General features: G+C 53.1%; 2 protein-coding genes, 2 long non-coding RNA genes and 1 other non-coding gene across 7 annotated transcripts; 4 read left to right on the top strand and 1 right to left on the bottom strand.

The window, feature by feature from the left end:
* The first annotated feature begins 3,251 nt into the window (after nucleotides 1–3,251).
* C4H16orf92 (chromosome 4 C16orf92 homolog) lies at nucleotides 3,252–5,077 on the top strand. Its single transcript, XM_066380025.1, has 3 exons — nucleotides 3,252–4,387; nucleotides 4,694–4,849; nucleotides 4,957–5,077. Exons 1-3 carry the CDS (start codon nucleotides 4,324–4,326, stop codon nucleotides 5,046–5,048), a joined length of 312 nt encoding a protein of 103 aa, XP_066236122.1. The 5' UTR covers nucleotides 3,252–4,323; the 3' UTR covers nucleotides 5,049–5,077.
* Nucleotides 5,078–5,376: 299 nt separating this feature from the next.
* Nucleotides 5,377–11,598, bottom strand: TLCD3B (TLC domain containing 3B). 2 transcript variants are annotated; one of them, XM_066383209.1, is made up of 5 exons: nucleotides 11,137–11,598; nucleotides 10,140–10,223; nucleotides 7,282–7,516; nucleotides 6,779–6,874; nucleotides 5,377–6,463 (listed from the first exon to the last, which is right to left on the bottom strand). In XM_066383209.1, exons 1-5 carry the CDS (start codon nucleotides 11,259–11,261, stop codon nucleotides 6,176–6,178), a joined length of 828 nt encoding a protein of 275 aa, XP_066239306.1. In that variant the 5' UTR covers nucleotides 11,262–11,598; the 3' UTR covers nucleotides 5,377–6,175. The 2 variants fall into 2 exon arrangements, with proteins under 2 accessions (XP_066239306.1, XP_066239307.1); XM_066383210.1 differs by lacking the exon at nucleotides 11,137–11,598 and adding an exon at nucleotides 10,424–11,129.
* LOC136403883 (uncharacterized) lies at nucleotides 7,217–8,452 on the top strand. The gene is made up of 2 exons (XR_010751196.1): nucleotides 7,217–7,350; nucleotides 8,122–8,452. It is a non-coding gene; the product is annotated as an uncharacterized lncRNA (long non-coding RNA).
* Nucleotides 11,599–11,665: 67 nt separating the features above from the next.
* On the top strand, nucleotides 11,666–16,214 carry LOC136403882 (uncharacterized). Of its 2 annotated transcripts, XR_010751195.1 has the most exons (4): nucleotides 11,666–11,882; nucleotides 15,110–15,210; nucleotides 15,582–15,790; nucleotides 16,137–16,214. It is a non-coding gene; the product is annotated as an uncharacterized lncRNA (long non-coding RNA). The 2 variants fall into 2 exon arrangements; XR_010751194.1 differs by lacking the exon at nucleotides 16,137–16,214 and having other exon boundaries at nucleotides 15,582–15,913.
* A 2,212-nt stretch (nucleotides 16,215–18,426) lies between these two features.
* TRNAY-GUA (transfer RNA tyrosine (anticodon GUA)) lies at nucleotides 18,427–18,502 on the top strand. The gene has a single exon. It is a non-coding gene; the product is annotated as a tRNA-Tyr (tRNA).
* Nucleotides 18,503–24,515: the final 6,013 nt, after the last annotated feature.

The raw sequence follows: 24,515 nt of genomic DNA, 5'->3' as shown, positions 1-24,515 counted from the left end.
ATTCAAGATTATTTGCAATGACAAAAGATTGGGAACCTGCCTGATCTGTGGTGGCGCAGTGGATAAAGCGTTGACCTGGAAATGCTGAGGTCGCCGGTTCGAAACCCTGGGCTTGCCTGGTCAAGGCACATATGGGAGTTGATGCTTCCAGCTCCTCCCCCACTTCTCTCTCTCTCTCTCTGTCTCTCTCCTCTCTCTCTCTCTGTCTCTCCCTCTCCTCTCCAAAATGAATAAATAAAAAAAAATAAAAAATAAAAGATTGGGAACAAGCTAAATGTCCATGAGTAGAGGACCAGTTCAGTCAGTTATGGATGCAATTTCCTACAATGAAGTAGTATGCACCTGTGGCAAATAACACAATCTCATGCTAACTGAACAAAGTGAGGAACAGATTAGTGTGTATGAAATGCTTCTACTTGAGTGGAGGGAAAAGAGTTTATATATGTTTGTTTATTTGTGCATAAATTATTTCTGGAAGGCTGCACACAAAAGTGGTAATATGGTGACCTCTGAGGAGGTAGTGACCAGCAGGGTAAGGCAAGAATAGGAAAGAGTTATTTTTCAATGTATGTTTTGTTATACCTTTTAAATTTTGTACCATGTGTATATACTAAAAAAGCATTAAAAGAACATTTTTTTTTTAGAGAAAGGGAGACAGAGAAGCATCATAAAAGAACATCTTTTTCTTAAGAGAGAGGAGGGGAGATAGTGAGACAGACTCCCACATGCGCCCCGACTGGGATCCACCTGGCAACCTCTATCTGGTGTCGATGCCTGAATCAACAGAGCTATCCTCAGTGCCTGGGGCCTGCCGCTCAAACCAGTTGACCGCGGGAGGGAAAAAGAGAGAAGGGGGAGAGAAGCAGATGGTTGCTTCTCTTGTGTGCCCTGACCGGGAATTGAACCCAGGATGTCCATATGCCAGGCCAACGCTCTATCCACTAAGCTAACAGGCCAGGGTCCACTGTGGTCTTCTTAAGGGGCTTAGCCCAGGCCTAGCAGCACCCTCCAGAGAGCCTTGTTGAAGGTAAAGATGATCTGGAGCTCAAGCAGTTGTGGGGGAAATTGACAGTGCTGAACCCTGATTTGTTGAGAGGTGGAAAGGCTTTTCATCTACCCATTAAGTCAATAAGTATTTATTGAATACCTACAATACATATAGTGCTATGACAGTGACTAAGATGATTGTGATGGCTTCATAGCTTGATAGGGAGATAGACAATGCTCAGACAAGTCCCATGCAGCGAGGTTGAGGCAGTTACAAGGTGTGGAGTCTCAGGGGCAATTCCCGGGGGAAGTCTGTGCTCAGCTGAGACCTGTAAGATGAGGAGCAATTAGCCAAGTCAAGAGCAAGAGCCTGGCCAGTGGTAGTTCAGTGGATAGGACATCAACCTGGCATGCTGAGGTCTCAGGTTTGAAACCCCATGGTCGCCAGCTTGAGCGTGGACTTATCTGTCTTAAGCATGGAATCATAGACATGACTCCATGGTCATGGTTGCTGGCTTTAGCCCAAAGGTCGCTGGCTTGAGCAAGGGTCACTGGCTCCGCTGGAGCCCCCCGGTCAAGGCACGTATGAGAAACAAATCAGTGAACAACTGAAGTGCTGCAACTATATGTTGATGCTTCTTATCTCTCTCCCTGTCTCTCCCCCCACCCCCATCTCTCTCTCTCTGGGAGGAAAAAACAAACACACAGGAGGGGAGCAAGAGTGTGCTAGCCAGAGGCGCGTGCCAAGGCTGGACTGTGCTGAGGAAGGGAGACCCTGGAAAGAGCCAAAGAGGGTAAGTGGACAGGGCAGGGCAAGTCTTGCAGGTCAGGGTAAGAAGTTCAGTATTCACACAGGAGCCTCGGGAAGCGACTGGGGGTTTAAGTAGAGGATGTGCATTTCCTGGTTTGTTCTCACTGGGGGAGGCGTGAACAGAGGGAGATCAACCAGCCCACAGGCTGCTGCAGTAAGCTGGGGGAGATGTGGGGTTGGCTTCAATGAGGGGGGCAGGGCTGGAGGGGGAAGGAAGCAGACAGATTTGAGATGTATGTTGGAAACTGAGCCAAGGTTCGTCAGAAGAGAGACAAGGAGGGATCTGAGATGATTCCTGGGCTCTTGCATTGAGCAGAATAGCTAAAGGAACCATAAGAACATTTGCTGCGAAGGGAAGGAGGAGCGGGTTCGGGGTAGGAGAACCAAGAGCTCCATTTGGGGTCTATTGAGTCTGAGATGTTTTCGGCTAGACAGAGGCATTGAAACAGGAAGTTGGAGCTCAGAGGAGAGGTCTGGGCTGGAAATAAATATACATTTGTGAGTCATCAGCATATAGATGATATTTAAAGCCATGAGACTGGATGAGATCACCTAGGGAGAGAGAGCGTAGATAGGAAAGAGAAGGTCCAAGGCTGAGCTGGTTAAGAAGGAAGAGTCCCAAACCTCAGCGAGCGAGGCTCCTGTTCAGGACGCTGAGACACAGAATGAACAGAGAAGTAACCATTAGATTTGGCAAGTGATGAGGCCATTGGCGGACATGGCAAATGTGGCTTCAGTGGAGCCGTGGGGACAAAGCCAGGTCTGAAGGGGTTGAAAACACATCCAAGGTGAAGGAGCAGAGACAGTGAGAGAAGGCGGCCCCAGGGGGGTTGTCTGTCATACTCTAATGAAGCATATCCGTGAGTGCCCTCCCCGTAGGCCCTGAGGGCAGGGAGCAGGCCCTGGGACTTCCATCTAAGTCACAGATGGAGCCCAGCACATTTATTTAATGGTTGAGTTGAGTAAATGAATGGATAATTCACTGCTTGAGTCAAATGGGCCTTTCCAGGTAGAGAGGGCAGCTGTATCCTTTTGAGGCATTGGAGGAAACTGCAAAATCCACTCCAAAGGTTAAAGTCTCTGCACCCCTTTCTCCCAGCGACACCCCCCCCCTCCCCGTCCCCAGGAGCAGCTGCACGTGGGGTCAGGCGCTGGCCCAAGGCCAGGAACCGGGCTGAGTCCCTGCTGCCCCTTACATGCCGGTGACTTTGGGCAACTCGCTCTTCTTACAGGCCCGCTGGAACCAGTCCCACGGGGGCCTCCAGGTTTCCCTTCTCTTTTCCCCTTTTTTCTCTGGGTTTTTTCTTGTTTAGGAAGCAGAACACGGCAAGTGGCTCCCAGTGTTGCCGTGGGGAGAATGGGTGGGCAGTTCACGGGGCAGGAAGGGTGAAGGGTGGGGACCCAGTGGAGGAGGGAGCCTGCATCTGCAGGCAGAGGACCTCACACGGGCGGGGGCGGGCGCAGGCATCCGTGTAATAAAAACCCAGGAGACCGTGGAGTGTCCTTGGGCTCGGATAGGGTGAGACACCTCTGTGACAGTCCTACCCGCCAATCAGATGGGAACTAACTCTTTGAAGCAGACAGGGGTCTGCAAGAGTGAAAGTGGCTGTTGGGAAGTAACAAATAAGAAAAAATTGGGGACTAGAAAGGGGGAATGGGATGGCCCTCGGGGGAGACTGCCCAGAGAGGGGAGCCTGCGTAAGTTCGGCGCATGACCGAGAGAGGTGGACCATGGCGCTGCCTCTGACAAGCCCCGTGCCTGCCATTTCTCCAACAACACCTTCTCCTGCTTGGCCTGATGAAACTTGCGGAAGAGAGCAGTGAAGGGCCTGGAGCCCGGCAGCTGTGTGTCTGCCTGGGGGGACTAGGGGAAGCAGGCAGGCAGGCAGGCAGGCGTAGACACTACTGCCACCTAGAGGGAAAAGCCTGCTACTCATCCTAGTTCCTAACCGCAGGGCCATCAGGCCGCGGAAGGAAAACACACCCCCTTGGGAAGGGTGCATTGCCCACATGACTTGGCCCATCTGTGCCTTTGCTCTCTCCCTCTTCTGTACAGGGAGGGCAGTAGTACCTACTTCATAGGGTTGTGATTGTTAAGTGAGTCAATCTATGTAAAGTACTCGGCATAGTAATAAGCACTCAATAAATGCTTCTGTGGTCGAGCCACGGAGTAACTGAAAGTGTTTAGCCTTGCCCCCTTCTATACAAAAACAAAACAAAATAAAACAAAAAAATCATACAGAAACAAAAAACGAAACAAAAAATTCTAGCTCTGTCTTTTATACAAATGCAGTGTTCCTTCGCTCCACTAACTCCCTCCTGTTTTTAAATTCTGAGGCTGCCACTGTTCTCCCCAAATGGTGGAAGATTCTGTGGGTCCTAGTCTCTCCCTGACTCCAGGGCGGTTGGGAGAAGGGTTCCAAGCACCAGCATTGACTCTCTGCTCTCGCCCCAGAGTGTGTGATCATAATGTCTCCAGGCTGTGACATCACAGAGCCCTCACTTGTCACAGGAGTAGAGGGGTCATGAATGTGTGGCAGTGGGCAAGGGTGTGGGTGTGGCTGGTGGGGCTAGGGGCCATAGAAACAGGTGGGAAGTGGTCCTGGGAGCAGTGGAAAGAAAGGGAGGAAAGGGTCGGTTTCCTCAGGGGCTGGGAGGCCAGGCTTCTGCCTTCCTCTTTGTTCTCTACACTTCTCTCCCATCCACCCTGTCCAGCATGGGCCTTCTTGTGGGGCACTCAGCTGATCTTTGAGAAGTTCCTGGAACGAAATCAAGCCCCTGCATAGCCACACTAAGGCTGTGTGGCTTGGCAGGGCCCTGGGTTTGCCTCCACCTCTTGGGGTTGGGGCAGGGGTCTGCTTGGCTCTTGTCATAGACTTTGCTCTGGGTCCCCAGCACCCCGCCCAGAGAGTGCCAAGACCTTGGACCTGGGAGCAGAGTCTCTGCCCTTCATAGATAGACCTGACTTCTTTGATTATCCGGACTCTGACCAAGCGAGGCTCCTGGCCCTGGCCCAGTTCATTGGAGAGAAACCTGTCACCTTTAAATCAGGTATGAAGCAGGTGAAGAAGGGGCCCCCTGCTTGCTGGTGCCGGGAAGAAAGCTGCTGACCTTGGAGATGAATCCAGGGTCCCCGTCTCCCCCTCTCTGTCTCGCAGATTCCAAGTCCAGGCTCTTCTACCGCATCCTGCTGGGCGCTCTGATAGTGGCCTTCTTCTTCCTCCTCCTCCAGTTCTGCGCGCACGTGTGAGGTCTCCCCTACCCACCCCTGCCCCACCCACCTCAGCCTTCCTTGGTGAAGGCTGAAGGACTCAGAGGTATCCCCTGCCTTTGATCTCCATACCCCATAGGAGCTACCAGAAAGGGGCCTAGAGAGCCAGACAAGGGCCCTGGACGCCACCCTGGGGGCCCAGACCCACCATCCTCCCCTGCTGATGAATAAAAGTTCTTGCTTTTTTCTTCCCCGACTGCTCAGTGACCAGCCCAGGGGCCTGCCTTGTCCTGTGGTCATTCTTGCTTGCCATTCCCAGCCCCAGCCCCAGCCCCAGCCCCAAAGAACTGGGCTAAGAGGGCCCTGGTGGCATTGGCGCAGATCGTCTTTATTAGCGGTCTGTAAAGCACCTCCCAGGGTCCCCCGACCCCAGACTGGAGGAAGCCTTACGAGGTCTGTAGCACCAGGGACATGCCAGGGCCTGAGGGCAAGATGTGCAGCCTAAGGGGCAGGGAACCACGTGCCCCCTCACCTGCCCGGGACGGGGGGGGGGGGGGGATTGCTCAGCACTGGGTAGGCTGGGAAATAGCAGACACCTCCCTCCCCCCACCCCAACAAACTAGTTTGAATTTGGGCGAATAAATAAATAAATAAGGTTCCTCAGGCTGGCCTACCCTGGAGAGGAGCTATGGGGGCAACCAGCCCTGAGCACGACCCACGGGGTTAGTTAGGGCGCCCCTCTGCCTGACGTCCGGGAGCGGAGAGCAGTGTGCAGCCGGGGGTGCGGGGTGGGCTTGCCAGCGGGGCCTTCACCCCAGTCTCTGACTCCTGGTCCCCTTGAGTCTCCATCAGTCTACCCACCGCCTTCCAGCCTTCCGTGGGTGGGAAGTGGCGCCCCTTCCTCTGCCCTGCGCTCCCCAGGGCCCCAGGACTGTGATCAGAGAATGGGGTACGCAGGAAGGGGGTCGCGACCCTCTCAGCTCAGGCCCCGTGGGGAGAAGAGGTCCTCCCTCCCTGCCTTGCACTTCACCTGGTCCCGGACCCTTCACCCTGACAGGAGCTGTGCCCACCCTTTCGGAGTCCGTTTGTCCGTCCTGGGGCTGGCAGGCCCCTGGCCCCCACCCATCCAGCAGCCCCAGAGCCCCGTCCCCCGTGGGGACGCATCCTCAGTCCTGGGGCTGACAGGGAGAAGGTGGCGGGGAGCTCCGGGGCCGGAAGAGGCGGCAGGCCCCGCGGCAGATGAGGAAGAACCAGTAGAGCTGGGGGGCGAGCAGCAGCGCGGCGCCCAGGTTGACGTGGGCCGGGAGGGCGAGGGGCACGGCGAGCAGCGGCAGGCCCGCGTGCCGCCCGTAGGCCCAGTACAGGTAGGGGAAGAGCAGCACCCGGCAGCAGAGGAAGCTGAGCAGCATCAGGGCCCCGTTCACCTTGTGCAGCAGCGTGTGCTGCTGCTTGTACTGCGGCGGGGGTGCGGCAGGAAGCGGGACGCGGTGAGGGGCGGCGGGGCGTGCCCGCCGCTGGCCCCGCCCCGCCGGCCGCTGGCCCCGCCCCACCCGCCGCTGGCCCCGCCCCGCCCGGGCGCTGGCCCCGCCCCTCGGCCCACCTCCCCGTGCTTGCTTCTTCCGCGAGCAGCCTCCCCGCTACCCCCTCCTACGGTCGTTCCCAGCCCTGACACTTCGCCTGTCCTTTGAAGAATCCCTGAAGGTCCCTGAAGGTGCCTGCCCTGCCCTTGCCCTCCCGTCAGGCCCATAAACCCTCAGGCACCCTCTCACCTGGATAAGGATCTTGCCAAGGCAGACGAAGGGTGTGCTGACCTCTGCCATCAGCAGGCAGCCTAGAAAGAAATCTCCCTTGCCCTGACGCCACACCTGCGAGGAGAGGAAGGAAACAGCCGGTCTCACCCCGGGTCCCCGGGCAGCGCCGGCTCTCCTCTCCTGCTCTGCCCTGCGTCACTTCTGGAGATGCTTAACTCTGAAAGGCTGAACATGGCCTCACAGTCTCCAGCAGTCTTGTGGGTAAGACTGTGTACCGTCCATGGCAGACGAGGAAACTGAGGCTCAGAGACATGCTGCAGCGGCTGCGTACGCCCCGCCAGGCCAGGCGACCCCACACCCCCCTTGCTTCCTGGGGCTGGGCTGGTGCTCAGTAAACCCTCCGCGGGGACCCTCCACACCGGGCCTGCTTTGCTGCTGGGATCTGGACCCGGCTCCGGAGGCGCCTTACAGTGCCGGCACGAGCCCGACCCGGGGCCCTGGCTGTCGGTACCCCGACTCACCACCGACAGCGGGAAGCACACAAGCACCATGACGGCGTGGTGGAGCACCATGAGGAACTCCTTGTGCAGGTAGCCGCGGGCCACAGCCCAGGTGCTGCCTGGGGCCCGGGCCCCGCCTTCATCCCCTCCGTGCCCCTTGACCTGGTGCTTATGCCAGTGACAGAGAAACATGGCGTAGATGTCGTAGATGAAGTAGGGCACTGCAAACTGCGTGTAGGCAGAGGAAAGCCAGTGTCTGGTGGGCAGAGAGAGAAAGAGGTGGGCAGGAGTAAAGGAACTGGACAAGGCAGCTGCCAGGGGCTGGGGCTGAGGCTGGGAGCATCACGTGCTATTGAGATCTGACTCCCTGAGTCAGAAGTGGACTCTCAAATGACATGATGGGACCCCAGGTTAGAGAGTGAGAAACTGCTCAAAGTCATGCAGTCACACATAAGTAGTAGTGACGGGATTCAAACCCAGACGGTCTGACCTCAAAACCCACCCTCTTTTCATATTCATTCATTCATTCATTCATCCATCCATCCATTCATTCATCTCTCTCTTTGCTCTCTCTCTGTAATATGGTGGGAGAAAAAGGAAGCAATAAAAGGACAGCACGGACCAAAGGGCAGAGACAGAGTGAGAAAACCAGCTCAGGGAAGATCCGAAAGACAGCGAGGTTAGGACAGGTAACAACAGAAGGGCTGAGTGTGACGCGGAGAGATCGCATTGGCTGACACTGACCAGCTGTTCCATGCAGGCGCTGTTCTAATAGTCTCAATCTTTTCCATGCATAGACTTCCTTACTCCCCCACAGAAATCCTTTAAAGAGTAGGTATGGTTGTCATCTCCATTTTACAGATGAGGAGACCGATAGGCTGGTTAACCTGACCAAGGAGTGAACGTGACAAGCCTGGCTCCTGAGCTCTCACACTCAGCCCCGCTGTCCAGTGGAGATTTGAGACGAGTATCCAAGACAGGCCCGTTGGGGAGTTGGTGCTGTCTGTGCTACTTGTTCTTCCTGAACGTGGCCCAATCTCTTGTGTGTTTTTTGTTTTGTTTTGTTTTCTTTTTTCAGGTACAGCCAAGCAGTATAGAGAAAATGCTGAGCAAAAGGAACCAGGAGCTGAGAAAGGTCTATGTACTTTGAGAGCAAACAAAAATAAAAAGTGCACGAATATGCAACATTGCATTTTTCTGCTTGAGTCAGTACATTGAGCCCTTTCTCGTCAAGCCTACGGTGCTGTGACAGCTCTGAGGCGCAGAGGGGAGTTCCGAGAGGCAGGCCCAGGGGACAGGCCCAGCTCGGTGGGGGACAAAGGCAGAGTGAGCTGAGAAGAGACCCAGAAAAAGAGCTGAGACCAAATGGGAGGAGCTGCTGAAGGAGGAGTGAGTGAGACCTGGAAGTGGACTTGGGGGTCGAGCTGGATGCAGAACGCAAGAGCCAGAGGGAGGCCGGCCTGGAAGGGAGCAGGCAGCCGTGCAGCAGGGCGATTCAGGAAGAGAGAAGTCGACACCCACGCTGGAGAGTGTGACCAGGAGCAGCTCAGAGACGGAGGACAGGAAAGCAGGCGGGGGTCCAATGGCCCAAGAGAAGTTAGAGCAAGGGATGGCCAGGAGAGTGGGCAGGAGCGGAGATGGTAGGAGGCGAGGCCGCTGGCTTTTAGGAGGACCAGGACCACCCACCAGCCCCTGGGCAGCAGTGTGAAGGTTAAGCCCAGACCCATCCTCTGAGCAATTAGGTCCTCTGAAGTAGGAACAGCTGTTGCCCCTAGATTAACCCTGATCCTCCTCACCCACCTGAGGATTAGAAGGGGGAGGGAAAAGAACAGAGCTGCGGTGGGGGAGAGGTAAGAGTTGCAAGGTGACCTCTGTAAGAAGGTGAAAGGAGGCCGTGTATGGGGGGTCCCTGCTTTTGGATCCAGGGATGGAGAAGAGAGGAAGAGGGCAAGAGGAAGCCAAGTCACAGGGTGGAGTCTGACGGAAGAGTTAAGTATCCACTATGCGTGAGCCAGAAGCGCTCCAGGCATTTAACATCCACAACTCAACTGTACCTCAGTCCACAGAGGAGGGCACTCATCTGCAGGGAAAGAGGGGCGCCTCCAGGTCAGGCTCATCCGGACAATGTCCCTGGGGCTCGACAGCCACCATAGAAGGGGAACAGGGCCATAAGTGAAGGGTGGGGCGTCATCAGCACACCCGACAGGCAACTCTAGTGCAGCCCATGGGTCACCTAGAGTTGGCCCATCAGCACCACGGACAGGGCCCATCTCCTTCCTCCTGCCCCACCTCTCAGGCCCCTGCGTTCTGGCAAGCACCAGGCACTGCAGCAGCTGCCAGTGCCAAATTTTGACCTCTACACACACACACACACACACACGCACACGCACACACACACACACACGCACGCACACACCACTAGTAGCCTTTTTTGCGTCATCTCTCTCCTCTCCTCTCTCCTGTGCGTGGAGCTGGGGCTGGATCTCTGGTTCTGGGGGGAGGGGAGGGAGCCAGCATGAGGAAGAAGGCCCCCCAGTTAGCTGCTGGTTGGCAGTGGGGTCTGAAAGGTAGAAGGGTGGGAGGAGGCAGGGGAGGAAATGACATTCAGGACCTAGGATACGAGAGGCTGGGAAGCCCAGGAGCCTCTTTGAGAATCCTGTTTGATCCCTAACTCCTTCTCCTGCTGGTTCTGACCTTTAAGGACAGACAGGACATGGATAAATTTATCCCTGGGTGTTGAGTTGCAGCGACTGCAGTTAACTTGCTCAGGCCCAAGCGAAGGATTGGGGACCACGGAAGGAGTCCCCTAGAAGATCCCGGGGGTCGCACATACACACCAGCTGTGGAAACTTGGGCAAAGGAGGTCTGGCAGCACTTACTGGTCATCAATGACATGCTTGCAGGAGGTGGAGACGATGTAGCCAGCTGTGGAGGCCATGACAGCTTGGACAGAGGACACGAGCCTGGGAGGAGAGGGAGCTGTGGTCAAGGCAGTGGACACGCCCCTTGGTTGGTGTCCCCTCTTTACTGCCCAGTCACTATGCCCGGGACATGGTCACTTCTCACGCTGCTCCCTGCCCGTCTTCTCCCGAAGCTGCCTGCACCAGGGCTTGTCCCAGCCCTGGCTCCTGGGCTTGCCAGCGGGCCACTCGCCCTGGTTCACCTCCTTGCTTGCTGCAGGCTCCTTCTCCTCAGCTGTGGACACTGACTTGTCTTCCTCCCAGGAGGACACCAGGGAGGTCATCCTGAGGCGAGGCAATGCTGACAGTGTGTGACTGATAACAACACCCCTTCCTGGGGAGGGGCGGAGTGGGGACAGCACAGGATGGCCAAGGGAACCCCGGGCCTGTTCTTGTCCCACGCAGCTACCCAGTCATCATACTGGTCATCAGCTGGCCCCGTGTGACTCCAAATCCCCCCCCACTTTCCCACTCTGCTTAACTGCTCCCATGCCCCCTCCCCAACTCGGGCCTTATTCCAGGGTTGTAGAGTTCTAGCTCTCACTCCTCTGTCCCTTGTCCCCTCAGATCCATGCCCTGAATAATGCAATGCTGTCTGCCCCTGGCCTTGCTCCCTAATACCTTGTAGGAGTGTTTTAGTCACACCCCGATCCTGTTTTGGAGGGTGGGAGAGTGAATGGGGAAAGGAAAGAAAGGCAGTCTGAATGCGAGTAGACCAGATGGCTGGGTTTGGATGAGGTCTCCTGGGACAGAGAGTAAGGCACTGAGGAGGGGAAGAAGCTTGGAAATGAAGCCCACTGACCACTTCAAGAGTCCCCTGACTCTACCAGGCTGACGGCCCAAGGAATGACTGGGTCCCATTCATCCCCAAAAAGCCTGAGAAGGGCGAGGGGCTGAGGGAAGGGATGCGGTTTACCTGGCGGAGACAATGACCGCGTCGGCCTCCTCCCAGCGCAGCTGGGGCAGCCGCTGGAGCGTGTTCTTGGAGAGGAGGAAGAGTCCGGGGAACACCACCCCCCCAGCCACCAGCGGGGTCAGCATGGTGGCCCAGGCCCTGGGCGGGAGCGGCGGGAAGGGGCAGGCAGGCTGCGCTGGAGCGAGGCAGCGGTGCAGAAAAGATGCCAAGCGGAGAAGGAGAGAGGAAGCAGGGAGCGGGGCACAAAGGGGACAGGGCCCGCAGGATGGGGCAGGGGCGTCAGACCAGCAGACGGCGGAAAGGGACTTCGATCAGGTGGGGAGAGGGGAAGGACCAGGAGAGGGAGGATCCAGGCAAGGGGGCAGGAGCCAGCCGGCCAGAGAGAGGGAGAGGGATGAGGAGGGGAGGACTCGGTGAGAGGACAGAGAGGCAGAGGGGACTGGAGGAGGAAGATGGGGTGGGGGAGGGGAGGGAGAGCCGAGGCAGGTGGGGAGGCTGGGAGGGCCGAGGAGGCGGGGTGGGCGGCGGGGGGTGGGACCGCGAGGCCGGCCCTGAAAGGCAGGGACAGAGGGCGGGGGGAGAGGCCAGCGGAGCGGCCGGGCAAGTGGTCAGCGGTCAGCGGTCAGCTCTGCTCTCCTGCCTCCCGCTGCCGCCACAGTCACCGCCGTCCGGCACCGACGCGGCACGGGGCATTATAGAGAGTTCTCGCCCAGCCCCCCGCCCCCTCGATGGGGAGGGGGAGGGGGGTAAGTCACCAGCTTGGGGAGGGCGGGGGAGGGGTGGGGAAACGATGGCACCGACCAGACATCAAGAAACCGGACCTGCAGTGGCGTCTCCCCATGCAGCTCTGAGCCACAGCCGCGGCTGCGACAGAGATGGGGGGAGCAGAGAAAGAGGGAGGGGGAGGCCCTTAAAGAGACAGCAGCTGCGGCACAGGGGGCTGCTGGGGACGGGGCGGGGGGCAGGGGAAGGGAGGCTCTGCTCTTGTAGGGGAAGGTGGCCCAGGGCTCCATGGCCAGCCTGGAGCAGGCTCTGAGCCCCCAAAGGAGCCTGACCGTTTCCCACCAGCATTCTGCAAATGCCTGCCATTTCTCCCTCTGTCGACGCCTCCCAACATGTGTCCCTCGCTGGCCAGTGGGGGTCCCAGCTTAGGGGCAGCCGCTCCAGCAGGGGGTGGAGGACCCCCTGGAGGAGGGAGGAGAAGGTGGCGCACCTTGCTGCCTCTGAAGGATGAGTTTAAGGAATGAATGAAAATAAAAACACTTCAACACAGTGTCCTTCAGACTCAGAGACCCCCACACTTTCACCCCAACGGGCGGGAGGGAAACTCTCAGGATATAAATGCTGTGCTTCTAGGTCCTGACTCCACCTCAAACTGCCCCACGATTTCATCTGTTGTAACATCAGTGAGGTAACAGCACTTGTCCCCTTTTTACAGGTCAAGAAATGGTCCCCAGGCCTTCGGTGACCTCTCCCAATGACACATAGATTTTTAAAATTTATTTTTAAAATTTATTCATTTATTTTTTATTTAGTGAGAAGAGGGGAGGCAGACCAGACTGTGCCCCACCACGATCCACCCGGCATGTCCACTAGGGGGCAATGCTCTGCCCATCTGGGTCATTGCTCCATTGCAACTGGAACCATTTTTTAGCACCTGAGGTGGAAGCCTAGGAGTTATCCTCAGCGCCTGAGGCCATCTCGCTTTAATTGAGCCATGGCTGCAGGAGAGGAGGAGAAGAGAGAAAGAGAGAGAAAAGCTAGACATGAAGGGTGGAGAAGCAGATGGGTGCTTCTCTTGTGTGCCCTGACTGGGAATCGAACCCAGGACTTCCACACGCTGGGCCAATGCTCTACCACTGAGCCAACCAGCCATGGCCGACACATAGTTAACAAGAGGTAGGAACCCTTTTATACTAGGTGTCAGAATGGCTGCAGGGTTTGAAGACGGTGGGGACATGCTGCCTCTCAGAAAACCCACCCCAAGCCCTTGGACGCTTCCAGCCCTGTTCTTCAGCTTCCTGGCATTCTCTGGCTTCCCCTAAGCACTGGGCACTCTTCCCTTTTCCTCCATGTTTATTATGCCTCTTTCTCTGTGACTTCACAGAACAGTCAAGTTTCTGAGTGGAAAAGGACCTGAGATGGGCTGGCTCCAGCCCCTCATTTAACCATGAGGAAACCAAAGTCTAGTGACTTGACCAGCGTCACGCTGCGTGTTAGAAGCACAGCTGGAACCAGACTGGCCTTGGCCTTGGCGCTGGTTCTCCCGCTGAAGTGCAGCCTTCTCAGCCTGAACCCAGCAGCCCTGTGGACTGCTGCGTGATGTGGGATCTGCTACCCAAACCTGGCTTCCAGGCCTGCTCTAAGATACCCTTCAATAAGCAACCCGCCAACTTGCCTTTGCCTGTCCAAAGCCCCTTGCATCTCCTCCCCCTAAAAGTCAGAGAGCTGGGATTTGCAATTGCACGCTGCCCCCTGGTGGCACATGGCTGGAACCGACCCTAGGTCTCTGGCGGAAGAAAAGAGTTGGGGACAATTTCAGAGACAAAACGGGACCTAGCTTCCTGCCCTCAGGGCTTCATTTAAGGGGACCCAACTTCTTGAACCTTTACTATGTGCTCAGCCCAGGGCAAGGTGATTTATATTCATTCTTATTTCATCTTCCCAGATGGTAGTATCCTTGTTTTTACCAGCAAGAAACAGGCTTAGAGATTTTAAGAAACAAAAGACAAAAAACTCGTCCAAGAGCCTGACCTGCGGTGGCGCAGTGGATAAAGCGTCGACCTGGAAGTGCTGAGGTCGCCGGTTCGAAACCCTGGGCTTGCCTGGTCAAGGCACATATGGGAGTTGATGCTTCCAGCTCCTCCCCTGGTCTCTCTCTCCTCTCTGTCTCTCTCTCTCCCTCTCTCTCCTCTCTAAAATGAATTAAAAAAAAAAACTCGCCCAAGATAAAACAGCTATGAGAATTAGCAAGTTCAAACCCTTTTTGCTTAACTCCAAAGCTAAAAAAGAGCAGAGCTACGAAAAGGTACAAAGTTGGGGTGTGACAGACAATGGCGGGCAAGCATGACTGCTCAGCTGAGGACCACAGACCTGCTCAAGGAGTTGTGGCTTCACTTTCGATGATGTAGGTTAAAGTAGGCAGAGACAATTTTTCTGGTCTTTCGAGAACTCACCTAGACACTCAGGTAAACTCTGCCCTGCTGCCCTCTCCCTTGCCTACCTGAGATTTGATGACAGCTCACATGTATATTAAGCTTTCTCAAATAGGTCATACATTTGCAGCCCAAGTGTCGAATCCAGCCTACAAACATGTTTGGTTGGGCCAGTATGGTGTTGCTGATATAGTAATTTCTTAAATACTAAGTTATTTGTCAGTGTTTAAAAATGAGAAGTTTTCACCTAAAAGTTCAACTTCTTTTAAGAAAGAATCAGAAGATCAGACAATATTGGGCCGCATTGTAACTCCATAATGTTTGGCTGGAGCTGAGCAGCTGCTGCCTCCATTCAATGGGATGAACATGAGTCCTCCAACTTACGAAGTTCCAACGAACTCCCTTGTGTGACTTGCAGAACATTGCAACCCCTACATGTTTATCAATTAACGTGAATCCACCTGACCCTCACATAGTCTCTCCATGAAGAATGGAAGGTGGATATTCTTACTAAATCCATTTATAAATGGGGGCTCCAAAGTTCAGAGGTGCTAAATGACTTGCAAAATATTCCACAGTCAATATCTTGGGAGACTATAAAATCTCCCCCCGCGCCCCCCCGCCCCCTCCCCCCAACACACACACACACACACACACACACACACACACACACACACACACTCAGCTTCTGGTCTCACCACTAACTCTTCCTGAAAGCAGGAGATCAGCTCCACCAGCCCGGGCCCCGGGAAGGATGCCCTCACCCTGTCCTCTTACTTGGATGCCACCAGAACAGCCTCTGGTCTCTTCATCTGCAGGTTGGAATGGTTTTGCAGGCCCCAGCAGAAGAGCGCAAAGATCAATGGGAAGAAGACGCAGCCCATTACAAAGAGCAGGGTCATGCCTGTCTGGGGGCGAGGTGAGAAAAGATGGCCATGTGAATGCCTCGGCACAGTGTTCTCGGACTCAGAGACCCCCTCTACCCCAATAGCTCAATGGCCCATGAGACCCATCCATTTGTGACCATCGAAAGACACCAGGCAGCCCTGGCCAATAGCTTAGTTGGTTAGAGCCCCCTCTGGCTATGCAAAGATTGTGGGCTCCATTCCTGTTTAAGACATGAACAGGAACAGATGTCTGTCTCTCTCTCCCTCTTCTTCTCTCTCTAAAACTAATAAAATAGTATTATTATTATTATTAGTAGTAGTAGTAATGCCACCAGGCATAGCTCTTCCTTAATCTCTTTGGGGTCCTTATTTTAACTTGAATATCCTTCTTTCGCCTGAGCAGGTGGTGGCACAATGGATACAGTGTCGACCTGGGATACTGAGGACCCAGGTTCTAAACCCTGAGGTCGCCGGCATGAACCCATGGTGAGCTGGCTTGAACCCAGAGGTCTCTGGTTTGAACAAAGGGTCACTGGCTCGGCTGGACCCTCCCTCCCCCATCAAGGCACCTATGAGGAGAAGCAATCAATGAACAGCTAAAGTGCCACAACTGTGAGTTGATGTTACTCATCGCTCTCCCTTCCTGTCTCTCTGCCCCTGTCCATGCATTTCTCCCTCTCTCTCACCCCATCTCTCTCAAGAAAATAAATAAATAAATAAATATCCCTCCTTCAAGGTAACTGGATATCCATTTTTTGTTGTTGTTGTTGTTAACCCAATTGCAACAATTTCACTTTTCCTACAACACCTGAAACTGGTCTACACATCCGAGTCCATCTCACACATTAAAATCCCTTCTCCTCCTCCACCAGCCCTGAGGAGTGCGTCGTCTCCCTGAACTCCAGAGGGGTCGCTGCATCCCTGCCCTCGCCTTCATGCTCCCTCTCCCTGCTCCTAGGTCCTCACCTCCGAGTGGCAAGTTGGAGACCAGAGAGGGAGGCTGACTCTCATCAGCACCCGGAACTTGAAAAAAGGAGGGGAGATGTTCAACTTCTGAAGATATTTGAAATTTAAAAGTAATCGTTCTTTAAAAAAAAAAAAAAAAAAACTTACAAAGCATTGATCATCCCATTAAAAAATAGAACCCTGAAAGCATATATTTACATATAGGTTAGTTTTGTCTGGAAAAGCCTCCCCTCCTTTCCTCCTAGGCGGGGAGACGTGGGGAAGTCCCAAGAAGGGTGTAGGGAGTCGGGGCCTGTCATCTTGCACTCCTTCAGCATCTTTGAGGGGACCTCCTCAGAATACAAGGGAAGTGTCAAACTGCAAAGGCACGAGGGTGGGATAGCTCTGCTGAGTCAGTTGGAGAGTGTGGGAACATCACTCTCCCATTGGTGGGTTGGTGGAGGGTTTGGAATATGCCATCCTCCCATTGGCTCACATCTTGACACATGTGGCCTATCATATGCTTCTTGGAGGAGGGGCCTGTTCTGGTGTGGGGGGCAGTGGGGGCTGGGAGCCTTCTCTTGCAGAATTGGCCAATTAGAATTTGTGGATAGCTTAATACACAGCTGCATTTCAGAGACAGAGCTGAAAGAGAAAAAAGGAAGACGGAAGAGGGCAAAAAGAACAACATAAGTAATTGTTGCTGTCAGTATAGTCTCCAAGTTTAGAGGCTGCCGGTTGGATCCCTGGTCAGGGCACATACAGAAACAAATAGATGTTCCTGTCTTTCTCTCTCTCTCTCTAATAAAATCAATAAAATAAACAAACAAAGACAGTATATAGGGCTCTGGCCCAGTAGTTCAGTTGATTAGAGCATCGTTCCAATACACCAGAGTTGTGAGTTCAATCCCTGGTCAGGGCACAACTAATGACTGCAGTGTCTCATGGGAGGACTACATAGGCTTCAAATTCAGACTCCACTGATTATAAAAGAAACAGTCTGGGCCCTGGCCGGTTGGCTCAGCGGTAGAGCGTCGGCCTAGCGTGCGGAGGACCCGGGTTCGATTCCGGCCAGGGCACACAGGAGAAGCGCCCATTTGCTTCTCCACCCCTCCGCCGCGCCTTCCTCTCTGTCTCTCTCTTCCCCTCCCGCAGCCAAGGCTCCATTGGAGCAAAGATGGCCCGGGCGCTGGGGATGGCTCTGTGGCCTCTGCCCCAGGCACTAGAGTGGCTCTGGTCGCACATGGCGACGCCCAGGATGGGCAGAGCATCGCCCCCTGGTGGGCAGAGCATCGCCCCATGGTGGGCGTGCCGGGTGGATCCCGGTCGGGCGCATGCGGGAGTCTGTCTGACTGTCTCTCCCTGTTTCCAGCTTCAGAAAAATGCAAAAAAAAAAAGAAACAGTCTGTGTGGCTCCATTTGGGAAAGTTCAAAACAGGCAAAATATATTGGAATAAGTTGGGGGAAGATGTTGACTGAGAGGAGCCTTCTGAGCCCCAAATAAAGGTCTGTTCTTATATCCATCACTGGTGTATACATATGTAAACGTTCTCAAGGAAAACACTGCCATTCCCTGAATAATCTCTGTGAGCCTCAACTCTTCATCTGTGAAGTGGGAAAATAAAACCAGCTCATAGAATGCTACTTATATAACATTTATTATGGGCAAGGCACTGCTTTCAGGGCTTAAAAACATTCAGTCGCCTGGCCTGTGGTGGAGCCTGGAACGCTGAGGTTGCTGGTTCCAAGCCGTGGGGTTGGCCGATCAAGGCACAGATGACAAGCAGTCAATGAACAACTAAAGTGAAGCAGCTATGAGTTGATACTTCTTGCTCCCTCACCCCTCTCTATTCCTTCTCTGTAAAATCAATAAATAAAATCTTTTTAAAAAATCATTTGTTGGCCCTGGCTGATTGGCTCAGTGGTAGAGCATTGGCCTGGCGTGCAGGAGTCCCAGGTTCGATTCCCAGTCAGGGCACACAGGAGAAGCGCCCATCTGCTTCTCCACCCCTCCCCCTCTCCTTCCTCTCTGTCTCTCTCTTCCCCTCCCGCAGCCGAGGCTCCATTGGAGCAAAGTTGGCCCGGGTGCTGAGGATGGCTCCATGGCCTCTGCCTCAGGTGCTAGATGGCTCTGATTGCAGCAGAGCGACGCCCCAGATGGGCAGAGCATCGCCCCCTGGTGGGCGTGCCGGGTGGATCCCGGTCAGGCGCATGCGGGAGTCTGTCTGACTGCCTCCCCGTTTCCAACTTCAGAAAAATACAAAAAAAAAATTCATTTGTTTGTTTAAAAACATTGAGTCATGGCCCTGGCTCGTTGGCTCAGCGGTAGAGCGTCGGCCTGTAGTGCGGAGGACCCGGGTTCGATTCCCGGCCAGGGCACATAGGAGAGGCGCCCATTTGCTTCTCCACCCCCCCTCCTTCCTCTCTGTCTCTCTCTTCACCTCCCGCAGCCAAGGCTCCATTGGAGCAAAGATGGCCCGGGCGCTGGGGATGGCTCCTTGGCCTCTGCCCCAGGCGCTAGAGTGGCTCTGGTCGTGGCTCTGGTCGTGGCAGAGCGATGCCCCGGAGGGGCAGAGCATCGCCCCCTGGTGGGCAGAGCGTCGCCCCTGGTGGGCGTGCCGGTGAATCCCGGTCTGGCGCATGCGGGAGTCTGTCTGACTGTCTCTCCCCGTTTCCAGCTTAAAAAAAAAAACCCCAGAAAAACATTGAGTCATTTCCTCAAAACAACATTGTGGGTGAGGATTATTATTGTGCCCATTTTACAGATGAGAAAACAGGCGTAGGGAGGTTTGGTACCTTGTCCATAGTTAAACTGTCAAGGAATGAACGAGGTATGGCTCTTTCCATCATTTTTGTTTCTTTTCAGTTCCACCAGCACGTATGTACTGGTCTCTATGACGTTAAACAGATATAGAAAACTCCTAAATTCCTTTTCCTATAGAGACTGAAAGGTTAATTAAAAAGAAACAAAGCATCATTGAATACAGTTTAGACATTTCAGCCACATCTTCAGAGCTGATCTCTGTTAATAGGTCTTGCTTCCTTTGCTATTCCATTTCCCTCCTCTGGATAGTCCTCTGAAAATTAAATTAAAGGTTAAAATAAGATTGCTGAAGATGAGGCCTCTGTTTACGTAACCAGTATCCACTCTCATCATCTTCCTTATTTTATGGGGGACTAAAATATGTCTATTTCTAAAAACTGTATTGCCCAGCCTCCCTTGCAGTTAGAGGTCTGGCCTATATACTGTAAGTAGAAGTTATTATGTGGGGTTATGAGGAAAGCTTTTTGAAAGGGAGTCAATGCAGTCACAAAGAAATACCAATAGCACTTACACATAGAAAAAGATACTGAACTGAGGTTTGAAACCAGGCACGCTGTCTGGAGTCTCCTGTTATCTATCTGCCCAGCCCCTGTGCAGGCTCACTGTGAGGGTTACATAGACGTTGTGTGTATGAACTATATACTTTGCATAGGGGTTCTGGGCCCATAAGCCACTCTGATTATGAGCACCTGCAGTAGGCAAGGCGCTGAAATACTAATATGCTTTACATACACTCTCTCACTTGAGGATCGTTACAATCTTACAAATAATCTCCCCATTTTACAGCTGAGAAAACGGACACTGACTTGTCCCAGTCTCATGGTAAATGGCAGAGCTAGGACTCAGATGGGGGTCAACATGATTGTGCCTCTTATATTGGGAGAAGAGAGGAGAGGAAGAAAATGGGAAGGAGAGGAAGCGATAAGGGGTAGCAACGAAATGGGAGACATTTCCCCCTCTCGTGCTAAGGGACAGTCGCTTATCCTGTGGTTTATCCTGGAATATACAGTAAGGAAGGGAAGACTCCTGGGCCGTGAGCTGGTGAAGGTCAGGCCCCAGTTTCATTTGAATCTGGACTCTCTCCTACGTTTCTGTCCTCCAGTGTTAATTTCTTCTAACCATCCAAGGCCGCAAGGTCTTGTCTGAGAGATAAAGGATCATGGGAGAAAAAGAAAAATAGTTGTTCAGAGCAATGGCTTTTACCTTTTTTTTTTTTACAGTAACCCACAAGAGATCTCATTTTATTTCCTGACTCAGCACAAGCACACACAAGCCGAACTGAACCCAACCTTTCTCACAATACTTACTGATCCTCACGTGCAGCGCGGTATCAGTGAATCTCCCAAAATACTGCTCATGGCCCATTAAGTCAATTTCACAACCCGTTGTGAGCAACAACTCAAGTTGGGAAAATTTTGGTTTCTCAACTCTTTTTTTTTTTTCATGAATGTTCTCCTAAGGAGTCCCTTTAAAAGACATTTTGGCCTGACCAGGCAGTGGCGCAGTGGATAGAGCGTCAGACTGGGTTGCCGACGACCCAGGTTCGAGACCCAGAGGTCGCCAGCTTGAGCGCGGGCTCATCTGGCTTGAGCAAAGCCCACCAGCTTGGACCCAAGGTCTCTGGCTCGAGCAAGCGGTTTCTTGGTCTGCTGAAGGCCCGCGGTCAAGGCACATATGAGAAAGCAATCAATGAACAACTAAGGTGTCCCAACAAAATACTAATGATTGATGCTTCTCATCTCTCTCCATTCCTGTCTGTCTGTCCCTGTCTATCCCTCTCTCTGACTCTCTCTCTCTGTCTCTGTAAAACAAAAACAAACCAATATATATAATAAATAAAAGACATTTTGTCTCCTAATCACCATTCCTTGTGAAATTTTGATAGATACTGTATATCTGTGCTTTGTATATCAAAAAGTGAAGGGTTTTTCTTGGCTCTCCAAGAACCAATATTTGCACCCTTAGGATCCATATTACCCCTGTCAAAAATGCATTAGAGACATCATACCAACTAATTTTTGAGCCTTTACATACTATCCTAACATCCAGTGAGATTGCGTTAACCCCATTCTACAAATGAAGAAGCCAAGGCTGAGAGGTCACATTAATTATCAAGGATTGAAATGGCTGGTAAGTTGATTGCGAGCTGTTCATCTTTTCTGAAGTTTTGTTTCCTCACATGGAAAATGGTGGAATTGGTCCAGAGAAGTGTTCTCTGGGTATTCTGGTCCCTCCCCCCCATTTGACCTAATAATGACAAACACTCATACAGCATTTATATGTCAGTCACAAATCGACACCCTTCGTATATATTAACTAATGTAAGCCTCACAAGAACCTAAGGGGGAGATGTTATTACTACTTTCCCTTTACCGATGGGGGAATTGAGGCACAGAGAGGTTGTGTGACTTGCCCAAAGTCACTCAGGTAATAAGAGGCAGAGCTGGGATTTGAACCTAGTAGTCTGATTTCCAGAGTACTTGCTTTTAACTATGCACTTTAAAATTCTTTTTTTTAAAGAATTTTAATTTTATTTATTTATTTTGTGACAGAGACAGAGAGAGGGACAGACAGGAAGGGAGAGAGAAGAGAATAATCAATTCTTCATTGCGGCACCTTAGTTGTTCGTTGATTGCTTTCTCATATGTGCCTTGACTGGGGGGGGGAGGGGCTACATCAGACTGAGTGACTCCTTGCTCAAGCCAGAGATCTTGGACTGAAGCTGGTGAGCCTTGCTCAAACCAGATGAGCCCACACTCAAGCTGGCGACCTCGGGGTCTCGAACCTGGGTCCTCTGCATCCCAGTCCAATGCTCTATCCACTGCACCACCGCCTGGTCAGGCTAACCATGCACTGTAAAAGGAAGCTTTTTATCACTATAGAAATTAGGAAACCATTATCACTTGTTGTAAATAAAAGGTAACAAAAAATTACTCAACTTGTTCAAATACTCTAGCTTGATACAATCTATCAGCTGCTCCAAATTCTGAGCGCGAGGCCTGCTCTCCCTTTGTTAAAGAAAAGACAAGATAAGCAACTACTGATAGAGAGGTGTTAAAGGGCTCCTGGCAGCAGAATGAGACTCTCTCCTGGAGCAATCAGGAGTGCTGAAAGAAAATTGGAAAGGACAGCTTTCAGGGTGCAAACGTGCTTTCCTGCAGATTTGTGTGCCATCTAAAATAAGCCAAGATGGTAGGCATTCCACACACATTGTCCCTTGTCTGGGCATTCTAGGAGTGTCCAAACATCCTGGGGGGCAGGGAGGGAGACGAGACTGGCAGTTCACAGGGGTGCAGCTGCCCCCCAAGCCCCACCTTCAGAAGGCAGTGCCCGCAGAGGGCAGTGTGGGGTGGCAGTCATTGTCCAAGTGCCAGACCCACTTTCCCGCTTAGCCTGGCTCTCTGGGTGGGTCTCTCACCCCCACGCTGTTCTCACAGACTGTCACACAATTCACCCTGGGCCTGAGGTTCACCGTTTCCTACTACTTCAGGCTCCTCCGTCCAAACACTGTCATGTTCATCCTATTGGTACCAGGGTGCAGCTCGGCCTCCAGCCTGAGGTGTGCAGGTGTGATAGCATCGGAGGCTGTGAATAAGTAAACAATAAGCAGCCAGAAGCGGCCTGTTCCCACATGATACCCAGGGAAGGGTCCAATTCCCCTCCCGTGTTCTGGGGACAGTCCTGGCCAACGCTCAGAGCATTTATTATTTAGTGCTTTATTGGTACCAGTCCTAGGCTAGGTGCTGTGCCAAAGAAGTCCAGTCCCACCCATTAGCTGTACAACAGAAAAAGCTGAGGGACACAACAGATGGACTTCAGTCAGAAAACTCAGGGTCCACAACCTTACAGATTAGGTGACTTAGTCAAGTGTCAGACCTCTCTGAGCCTCAGCTGTATACACACAGAAGCCTAGGCACAAATCCTAGTTCCATCACTCACTAGCCAGGAGAACCTGTGCAGGTGAGGAACACCTCTGAGCTTTGGGGTTCTCATGCCCGAAGTAGGGACAAGAGCAGTACTACACATTGAGCTGCTGGGATCTTTGAATCAGATATGTGTAAATACTCACTAGGATATTCATTAAGAGTTGTGACTTTTTTTTTTTTTTTTTTCATTTCTCTGAAGCTGGAAGCAGGGAGAGACAGTCAGACAGACTCCCGCATGCGCCCAACCGGGATCCACCCGGCACGCCCACCGGGGGCGATGCTCTGCCCACCAGGGGGCGATGCTCTGCCCATCCTGGGCGTCGCCATGTTGCGACCAGAGCCACTCTAGCGCCTGAGGCAGAGGCCAAGGAGCCATCCCCAGCGCCCGGGCCATCTTTGCTCCAATGGAGCCCCGGCTGCGGGAGGGGAAGAGAGAGACAGAGAGGAAGGTGCGGCGGAGGGGTGGAGAAGCAAATGGGCGCTTCTCCTGTGTGCCCTGGCCGGGAATCGAACCTGGGTCCTCCGCACGCTAGGCCGACGCTCTACCGCTGAGCCAACCGGCCAGGGTGAGTTGTGACATTTTTTAACGAGCCCTTGTTCTGTGCCAGATACTCTGCCTACATGTTCCTTTTTTGTTTGTCTTTTTTTGTTTTGTTTTGCTCTTGTTTTGTTTTGTTTTTAAGTGAGAGGAGGGGAGATAAAAAGACAGACTCGTGCACGTGCCTGCGCCCAGACCGGGACCCATGCGGCAATGCCCCGTCTGGGGCCAATGTTCAAATCAGCCAAGCTAGCCTCAGCGCCTGAGGCCAACACTCAGACCAACTGAGCTGTTTCCAGCACTCAAACCAATGGAGCCACTGGGGGGTAGAGGGAGGGGAAGATAAGCAGAGGGTCACTTCTCGTGTGTGCCCGGATCAGGGATCGAGCCTGGGACTTCCACACGCAGGGCTGACACTATCTATTGAGCCAACTGGCCAGAGTTGCCTACATTTTCTTTAATCATCACAATAAGCCCTAACAGGCTCTCATGTAATCCCTGATTTCCAGATGAGGAAGACTGAGGTAGAGGGACCTCGGCTGACTTGCACAAGGTCACAGATACAGTGGCAGAACTAGAATTCCATCTAGATCTTGTCCAGTTCTAAAATTCCTTTTCAACTGGGTCATAATTCTTTTCCATCTATAAAATGGAAAAGAGAAAAGCAAAAACAAAGGTGTGGGTTCTGCCACTCACATCCAGGGTTAGGATTAAGTAAAATCCCGTCTGTGAAGAGGCCTCTCCCGAGGCTGCAGTAGCGCAGCTCAGCTCAGCTTCTTAGTCCCCCAGGGGAATGACCTAAGCACAGGACTTTCACTTGCGTAAGAGGCTGCTTGCTGAACCTCCTCTCGGACTCTGGGAGGCAATCTTGTCAGGTGTCTACCCGACGGGCTGGAAGTATGAGATCAAATCAGAGCTGCCGGCTCCCTTCCCAGAGCCCAGCCCAGGCCTGCTGAGCCCCGTCTGGACTCTCTCTGCGTCCAGGTCTCCCGCCCGCCCGGTGAGGTCTGGGAGTACATACTCTTTCTCTCTCTTTCCCAAGGGCAGTGCGAAACGATGTATGATGATGCCTGGCATCTCCAGCTCTGAACTGTAGGCAGAGGA

This window comes from Saccopteryx leptura, chromosome 4 (assembly GCF_036850995.1).
Source record: "Saccopteryx leptura isolate mSacLep1 chromosome 4, mSacLep1_pri_phased_curated, whole genome shotgun sequence".
In the NCBI taxonomy this organism is placed as follows: domain Eukaryota; kingdom Metazoa; phylum Chordata; class Mammalia; order Chiroptera; family Emballonuridae; genus Saccopteryx; species Saccopteryx leptura.
Note: the sequence above shows the minus strand (reverse complement) of the source record. Positions and strands in the feature narration are given on the sequence as shown.

What these genes read in the sequence shown, in the direction of transcription:
- C4H16orf92 (XM_066380025.1), top strand. Translation starts at nt 4,324, where the DNA reads ATGAATGTGTGGCAGTGGGCAAGGGTGTGGGTGTGGCTGGTGGGGCTA. An exon ending in GCTAGGGGCCATAGAAACAG is followed by an intron (nt 4,388 to 4,693) that starts GTGGGAAGTGGT and finishes CTGGGTCCCCAG; the next exon opens with CACCCCGCCCAGAGAGTGCC. An exon ending in ACCTGTCACCTTTAAATCAG is followed by an intron (nt 4,850 to 4,956) that starts GTATGAAGCAGG and finishes TCTGTCTCGCAG; the next exon opens with ATTCCAAGTCCAGGCTCTTC.
- TLCD3B (XM_066383209.1), bottom strand. Translation starts at nt 11,261, where the DNA reads ATGCTGACCCCGCTGGTGGCTGGGGGGGTGGTGTTCCCCGGACTCTTC. An exon ending in GCGGTCATTGTCTCCGCCAG is followed by an intron (nt 10,224 to 11,136) that starts GTAAACCGCATC and finishes CTCTCCTCCCAG; the next exon opens with GCTCGTGTCCTCTGTCCAAG. An exon ending in AAGCATGTCATTGATGACCA is followed by an intron (nt 7,517 to 10,139) that starts GTAAGTGCTGCC and finishes TCTGCCCACCAG; the next exon opens with ACACTGGCTTTCCTCTGCCT.